The 7734-nt window shown below is 37.4% G+C and overlaps 2 protein-coding genes across 2 annotated transcripts; both read right to left on the minus strand.

Moving 5' to 3' along the window:
• Positions 1–493: 493 nt before the first annotated feature.
• Positions 494–1673, minus strand: LOC135128821 (histone-lysine N-methyltransferase, H3 lysine-79 specific-like). Its single transcript, XM_064055899.1, has 3 exons — positions 1539–1673; positions 853–1147; positions 494–600 (listed from the first exon to the last, which is right to left on the minus strand). The coding sequence occupies exons 1-3, from the start codon at positions 1671–1673 to the stop codon at positions 494–496; spliced, it is 537 nt and encodes a 178-aa protein (XP_063911969.1).
• A 71-nt stretch (positions 1674–1744) lies between these two features.
• Positions 1745–5636, minus strand: LOC135128822 (histone-lysine N-methyltransferase, H3 lysine-79 specific-like). The gene is made up of 5 exons (XM_064055901.1): positions 5575–5636; positions 4072–4274; positions 3657–3837; positions 2299–2447; positions 1745–1905 (listed from the first exon to the last, which is right to left on the minus strand). The coding sequence occupies exons 1-5, from the start codon at positions 5634–5636 to the stop codon at positions 1745–1747; spliced, it is 756 nt and encodes a 251-aa protein (XP_063911971.1).
• Between the last annotated feature and the right edge of the window lie 2098 nt (positions 5637–7734).

The raw sequence follows: 7734 nt of genomic DNA on the forward strand, positions 1-7734 counted from the left end.
GGCGTAAACTAGGGAATTATGGTAATAGGATCAGTTTGATGAATTTTTGTCTGCTAGCCGTCACGAAGAAAACAGTTTCTTTGGTGAATGCCAAAATGACTTGACTAATTTTTCTCCGAAAATAGGATATTATTTTTAGTGTATCAATCGTAGTAAAGATTATTCCCGCACAAAATTTCATATTAAATGCTGTTCTGCCTGTGCCTGTACTTTAATAATCTACTTCTGTTTCATTTAACATAGAAAAAAACAAATTTAGCCAAATCATGTATGTATATTGTTACGAAATAAACCCATACACCGCTCCGGTACTACGCCTATGGGTTCTAGTATGTACGGGCATGATGACTCATTGTCGGTGATGGCGGCCAGAAAAGAGTCTGGAAGCGGAAGTCGCGAATGGGTGCTCCAGACAGGTCTAGAAGCTGTGACGGAGGTGTTTCGAGAAAGACCGCGTGGCTCTTTAAATAGAGGCCACCGTCAGGAACGATGATTATTTAGTCGAGTCGAGTCCAACAAGTGTCGCGAAAACCCAGTCAAGTTGCGCCGGAATTATTTTGTACGTAATCGCTGTGCAGTTAGTCGTGTAAATTCGAGTTACTAAGGAATAAATTGTTGAGTTTAACCCATGCCGATTTTAAAACACCCATCCAACGTTCTCTCAATATTATGGAACTAAATAATTAAAAATTTTTAGTCAAACACAAATGTCATTAAAATTTTTATTAACCATTTCTCCCAAGAAATTAAAAATGCCATTCCAAAATTTAAATGATTTAATCTCATTTATAAAAAAACTTTTCTCCTGTATTAAGTATTATTTTATTTTTCACTTTACGCATAAAATAATACACGTCTCTTGAATACTGTCCATTCCTCTGTTCTCTTTATTCTCGCTTTTCATTCTATAATCTGTCCGTGTACCCTGTCTGTTCTCTCTGTTCGCTCTCTGTTTTCTCTCTGTTCTTTCTGTGTTCTCTCTCTGTTCTTCGCTATTCTCTCTATGTTCTCTCTGTGTTCTCTTTCTGTGCTCTCTCTGTTCTCTCTCTGTTTCTATCTGTTTTCTCTGCGTTATCTCTCTGTTTTCTCTGTTCTCTCTCCGTTTTCTCTCTGTTGTCTCTCTGTTCTTTGTGCTTTCCCTAGCTTTCTATGTTTTTTTTGTGTTCTCTCTGTATTATATCTGTTCTTTTCGTGTTTTCTGTGTTCTCTGTGGTCTTTTTGTGTTCTGTCTATGTTCTCTCCCTACTCCCTCTCTGCTTTCTGTATGTATGTTCTCTCTGTGTTCCCACTTTGTTATCTCTGTGTGTGTTCGCTCTGTGTTCCATCTCTATTACCTTTCTCTTCTTTCTTGTTCTCTCTGTACCCTGTCTGTTCGTCATCCTGAGTTCTCTTTCCATTCTCTCTGTATTCTGTCTCTATTTTCTGTGTGTTCAATAGGTACCTGTTCTATCATTGTATTATTTTGTTGTCCTCCTATTCTGTCTGGTTTTCCTGTTCAGTTTGAGCTATTTACGTTCTCTTTGTGTTTTTCCGTGTACTTTGTGCTTTTTCTTTTCTTTTTCTGTGCTATTTGTGTTCCTCATGTGTTTTCTTTGTGTTCTCATAGTGTTCTTTTTGTGTTTCCTCTTTGTTGTCACTTCATGTTTTCCTTGTTGTCTCTGAGTTCTCTCCATATTCTCAGTTCTCCATATTCACTCTGTGTTCTCCGTATTCCTATGTTCTCCATTTATTCATTCTGTGCTCTCTAGTTTTTCTCTCTGTACTCTCTGTGTTCTTTCTGCGTCCTTTGTTCTTTCTCCGTTCTATCTCCATTATTTCTGTTCCCTCTCTGTTTCTTCTCTGCTTTACCTCTGTTCTCCCTGTGTTCGCTCTCTACTCTGTCCCTGTTCTCTCTGTGTTCTATACCTAGTATAATGTAATGTATTTATCAATGCTTCAACACAAGACAAACTAGAAAATTAGTACAGCAGATATATCAAAACCGTAGAAAAAAATAAAAACATTATTTATTACTAACATAGCAAACCAAATGGACAATTAAAATATTCGTCACAATTATAAATACAGTAACCAATACTTCAATCTATATTTTGTTCTATCTTTGCCCGAATCTTTGTTGTCTCTCTGTTCTCTCTGATTATTCTTTTTTCTTTGGTCTATATGTATTCTCTCTGTATTATATCTGTTTTTTTGTCTTTTCTGTGTTCCCTGTGGTCTTTTTATGTTCTGTCTACGTTGTCTCCCTATTCCCTCTCGGCATTCTGTCTGTATGTTCTCTCTGTGTTCCATTTCTATTACCTTTCTCTTCTTTCTTATTCCCTCTGTACCCTGCTTGTTGGGCATCAGTTCTCCGTAAGTTCTCTTTCCGTTCTCTCTCTATTCTGTCTTCTTTTTCTTTCTGTTCTGTAGCTGTTATCTTTGTACTATTTCTGTTATCTCTGTTTTGTCTGGTTTTCCTGTTCACTTTGCTCTATCTGTGTTCTTTTTGTGTTTTCTGCGGGTCCCTGCACTTTTTCTGTTCTCTTTCTGTACCATCTGTATTTATTATGTGTTTTTCTCTGTTGTCACTCCGCCAATTCCGTTTTCTTCTGTAGTCCCTGTGTTCTCTCAGTATTCTGTTCTCTATGTTCTCTCTGTTTTCTCCGTGTTTTTTTTATATTTATTCTGTGTTTTTGTGCTCTCTAGTTTCTCTCTGTGTACTGTATATGTTTTTTCTATGTTTCTTTTGTTCTTGTTTTTATATTGTCTCTAAGTCCTCTGTGTACTGTCTATTCTTTCTGTTTTCTTTGTTCTTTCTCTGTTCTCAAACTATTCTCTACCTGTTAAATTTTTGTTCCCTCTCTGTTCTCTCTCTCTCTCTCTCTGTGTGTTTTCTCTCTATTCTGACTGTGTTTTTTGCTGCTCCTTCTAAGTTTTGTTTACGGTCCCTGTGTTATTTCGTTATGTGTTCTCTCTAAATTCTCTTATCATTTTCATTTCTTTCTATTCTTTCTATTGTCTCTATGCTTTCTTTTTTCTATATTCTTTGTATTCTCCCTGCACTCTCCACTCTCACACTACATTTTTGTCGTTCTTTCTGCGCTTTCAATCTTCCCTTTCTATGTTTTCTCTACATTTTTGTGTTGTTATTTCTGTTTTCGCTATGTTCATTATGTTAACTCTTTGCTTTTTATTCTGTATGTTCTCGCTGCGTTCCCTTCTTGGTCTTTATTTGTTTTCGGTCTATTTTCTCCGTGTTCTTTTTCTATGTTCTCTCTGTTCTCTTTTTGTTTCTTCCCTGTTTACTCTATTTTTTGTCTACTGTCTTTTTCTCCTTTCTCCCTCTGTTCTCACTCTGTTATCTCTCTCTGTGTTCTGTGTCTCTTGTTTCTCTACTGATTCTCTCTGTTTTCTCTCCCTTCTGTTCTTACTCTGCTAGCTCTGTGCTTTCTCTCTATTCTTCATTTGTTCTCTCTCTATGCCATCTCTGTTATATTTCTGTTGTATTTCTCTTTTATTTCAACTCTCCCTGTACTTTTTGAATAGCTCACCCTTCTATATCCTCCTTTTTTGTGTTTTCTCTGGGTTTTCTGTATTTTTTTCTGTTCTTTATCTGTGCTGTCTGTTCTCTTCTCTGTGTTCCTTCTGTGTTTTTTCCTTGTCGGCTCACCGTTTACTCCCTAAATTCTTTGTGTTCTCTGTTCTCCATGTTTACTCTGTTTTTTCTGACTATCCTCTTTGACTTCTCTTTCTGCGTTCTCTTTGTTCTTTCTGTTATCTCTCTGCTTTGTTGGACCTCCTTGTTCTCTCTGATTTCTCTTTCTTTTCTCTCTCTGTTTTCTGTGTTTTCTATGCTTTCTGTGTTCTTTCACTAAAACTCAGGGGTTTTCTTTGTACTTTTCTTTCGTTGTTTTTGTGTTTTCGATAACTTTTCTATGTTCTCTTTATTTTTTCTATGTTCTTCATTATGTCTGTGCGCTGTTCTCTATATTTTCTGTATTCTCTTTTTGTTCTTCTCTGGTCTAACTTTATTCTATCCCTGTTTTTTCTCTCTGCATGTGTTTTCTCCGTTTTGTTTTTTGTTCTTTTTGCCCTTCCTATTCTTCATGTCCTCTTTGTGCTCTTTAGAGCCGTGTTCTATTTGTGTTCTTTTTGTATTTTTTCTGTTGTCCTTGTCCCGTTTTCCTTTTACTCTTTTTTTTTTCTTTTTGTTGTTCCTTCTGTATTTCTTATGTATTTTTCTGTTGTGCTTCAGGTATTTTCTCCCGGCTTTTTCTCTATATTCTTTACGTTCTCTGTGTTATCTCGATATCTGTGTTCTCTCTGAATTTTCTATACGTTTCCTTTGTTTTTTTCTATCTCATGTTTCTGTCTATTCTTGATATTATCTCTATGCTTTCTATTCTCTCCACTCTCTCGATTCTCTATTTTCTCTGTCCTCTCTGCTTTTTCATGTGGGCTTGTATGAAAACGGACCTTCGAAACATGTCAGAATCAGAATTAAATCTAAGATAACACTAGAATTGTTCGAATTTACAAGATTTGATCAACTTTATCTCTTTATTTTGGTCACAAAAAGCAAAAAAATAAAGCAGAAATATATACAACGGGTCAAATGTGTGAGCTAGTGAAAAATCTCCAAAAACATTTACTGCAACTGTTTGAAATTTAATGAAGGGTTACTAGAATATAATAAAGTCCACATTTTTTCAAATTTACATCTTGATCACTGTCCGAAATTCAACGTCATTTAATGATGGTATATTGTAAATTTGACATTATATAAGAGTATAATATGTTTTGATTATCAATTAACGAACCAGTTTCAAGTAGTTGTTTGAACGTTGTTGGATTATAGGCAATCTGATGGTGTTGTTAAAGAGTTGGTCATTTACTTTGTGACAGCAACGAATGTGATGAATAAATAGGATTTCTGAGGATCTTAAATTATATAGTCCAATATTCTAGTCATCGTAATTAAGTGACGTTTGAGCTTAACGTTGATGACTTGCGTAAGGATCGATATTATGGAAAATAAAAATTCTGATGAAAAAAGTATGACTTGATAATTATGCAAGGGGTATTTGTTCATGCTTCAGAGGACATATGATATACTGTCTAAACTCTTTAGACCATTTTTTAATTAGCGAAGTCGTGGGCCAATTATCAACCAATTTGACAGACGCCTTAATCTTTGATGGCCAATATAATTTGACAAATTTGATAAAAACCCAAGCCTGTAAAAAAGATGTCAACACCCCGCCAGCAAATTACGCAGACCTTAAACAATTTCCTTTGATCTTTTTCGCAGTTTATATTTATAAAGTTTTAAGCTCTTCTTTCCGCTAATCACACGCGGGAAGTGCACCCGTTGGGGAGCGCCTGTCACTCAAACGTTCCCCCTTCATGTCCCGCCCAACTTGTTCATGTTAACATGTGCTAATTATTGCGCCGATATACGCAGAGAGGAAAATATGACCGACGCTGACGAGTGACAGCGGACAGATGTTCCCGTGGCCGATTTCGTGCCCCACATGTTGCATGCTTAAGCCCTCGCCACATTTCAACACTCATTCTGACAACCGTTTAAATCACCTCTTCATGGGTGGACCGCCAACCCCTTCGTTGCAGTCGAAAGACGTTCCGCATTTTGACATGTCGATTGACCGAAATGCGGGTTGATGGGCGCTACTTCGGCTCCCGGGAAGCAGGAACTCGTTTTTTCGGCTTTATTCCCTCGTTACGTTTTTGATGAAGCAAACATCTAAATTAGCGTTTCAACAAAGAGGAGCTCGAGGGCAAGTTGCGAATTGCTTTCTGCCTGAATTAGCGAATGTGTAATTATCCAAACGTGCGTGATGGACGCGGAAGTTTATTTATTACATTTTATAGACAATGGAGAATGGTTAAAATATAGGTGCTGCGTTTACTTTGTAAAGGTAAGTAATTCTTTTGGTCACGAGTACATAATAAATATTTCAGCGCTGTTTTACCGAGGTTTTTTCTATTTGATTGATGTTCACGGCAGATTGTGGATATTTTTGTTTTTAATGTAGTATGAGGTAATTATTTCTGTTTATACAAACAGGTCTTCATTTATTTATTCATGAGTTGTAGCTTTCCACCAAAAACTTCGTTTCATAACTTGTCAGAACTGATTGCAACACTGTATTCAAATGCGTTATGTTTGTTGCATATTTTTATTCACCACAGTGCAGTGAGTGAAGAAATTCTGTTTTGTTCTACCCCGAATTTACTACAGCACATCACCTACATTTTTTGAAGTGTGTTCCCTTATCTGTTAATTAAGATCTGTTGACTTCTTGACTTGAGTTTGTCGAACCTTGAAAATTAAATTCATAGAAACGGAGGAAATTTCCAGAATCCCAAACGATCCCATTTGCTATTGGACGGACGATGGTCCCTTAGAAACCACACTCTAACCTGAAATCTCTTTACTATAGCCCTACATTACCTGTCCACTTTCAACGGTATCTAGGGGTTCAGTTTTGTCTTTATCGTACCTCCCCCTCTTAGGACAGAGGAACTTTGCACGATTTTATCAATTTCACTTCACTCAGTTTGTCCTCGTGACATGACCTGTACCATATTTCTGGATCACGCACTTGCTCCAGTTTCTATATATACTTCAGTTCTGTTCTGACATTGTATCAGTGTGCGCCCTAGAGAACCAGTGTCTTCACGGTACATTCAGGTACAATTTTCCCGTTTTCATGGCATAACTCCTATTCCATGCCAGAAATATTCGCTTATGGGCTGAATTAAGTAATAACCTACTTCACAATGCTCGCCTTTTGAAACCTCTCACGGTACTTTGCTCATAAAATTAGGAATAAGACTATAGACTATAAAGAGAGGCACAATGACTTCCGCTGTATTAACAAACCTCCTTATGTAAATAAGATCTCCACATCCTATTTCTATCAAATTGATCTTACTTAACCTAACCCTTTTTTTTCCTCCTGGACACAGAGAGAATCCTTCAAAATGGGATTACAGGAATTACCTCACTAAAACCCTTCCACGTCTCTGTCCCTATAGGCACCCACTACGCAATTGTTTTCAGGATATTATCTTAGTGGGCGTCGAGTCGCGTTGGCGTCATCACATCTGTGGTTTTTCTCATACTTTTCCACTTATTTCTTTGATGTCTTCCCGTCTCCCTTCTTTAGCATGCGTCTATAGCTCCTTAGTGTTTATAGTTCTTACTCTGAGCCTTGCTTAAATACGTTTCGTAAAAGACATCCCTGTCAGGAATTGAATGACATAGTAGTCTATCCCTCCCACTCCTGCCTAGACCCAGTCCTGCACTATTGGGATCATTCTCAAGTGTATCTGGGGAGTACCGGTAATTATTGACGGCGCTTCGTTCGAGACGGTACAATTAGTCGAGACCACCCGAAGAAAGACCTTTCTCTGGTAGTTCTTGGCTTTCAAAATCTGGGCCCACCAGAGTCCTCCTTTTACTCCTTTTACCGCTACTGGGGAGGTCTTCACTTGACATGATCTTTCTCAGCGGCTTGTCCGCTTTCTTTAAATTGTTTTTAATGTGCTATACCATCCTGGTGTCCTTGTCGCTCTACACTACCAAATATTTGATGGAGTTCTTACTCCATACCGTCCAAACTCGAGTTTAGCTTGTCCATCCATTCGATCACTTTTTCGACCAGTGCTCAATGTCAGTACTCCATCATAGAAAACGTTCCAAAGTACTCAGTTCCATTTCGAATCACT

This window comes from Zophobas morio, unplaced genomic scaffold (genome assembly GCF_036711695.1).
Source record: "Zophobas morio isolate AGI-343-1 ecotype UQ-CSIRO unplaced genomic scaffold, CSIRO_AGI_Zmor_V1 ptg000014l, whole genome shotgun sequence".
NCBI lineage: Eukaryota > Metazoa > Arthropoda > Insecta > Coleoptera > Tenebrionidae > Zophobas > Zophobas morio.

Excerpts from the sequence above, each read along its gene's own strand:
- LOC135128821 (XM_064055899.1), bottom strand. The coding sequence starts at position 1,673 with ATGGAGAGAACTCAGAGACAACAAGGAAAACATGAAGTGACAACAAAG. Across the intron at positions 1,148-1,538 it reads AAGAAAAGAAAAAGCACAAA|AAAGCTAGGGAAAGCACAAA; the intron begins GTACACGGAAAA and ends AAAAAAACATAG. Across the intron at positions 601-852 it reads GGACAGTATTCAAGAGACGT|TAACTCGAATTTACACGACT; the intron begins GTATTATTTTAT and ends TTTATTCCTTAG.
- LOC135128822 (XM_064055901.1), bottom strand. The coding sequence starts at position 5,636 with ATGTCAAAATGCGGAACGTCTTTCGACTGCAACGAAGGGGTTGGCGGT. Across the intron at positions 3,838-4,071 it reads GGACATGAAGAATAGGAAGG|AAAGCATAGAAAACACAGAA; the intron begins GCAAAAAGAACA and ends GAAAGAACACAG. Across the intron at positions 2,448-3,656 it reads GAACACAAAGAATTTAGGGA|ACAAAACAGAGATAACAGAA; the intron begins GTAAACGGTGAG and ends CAGGAAAACCAG.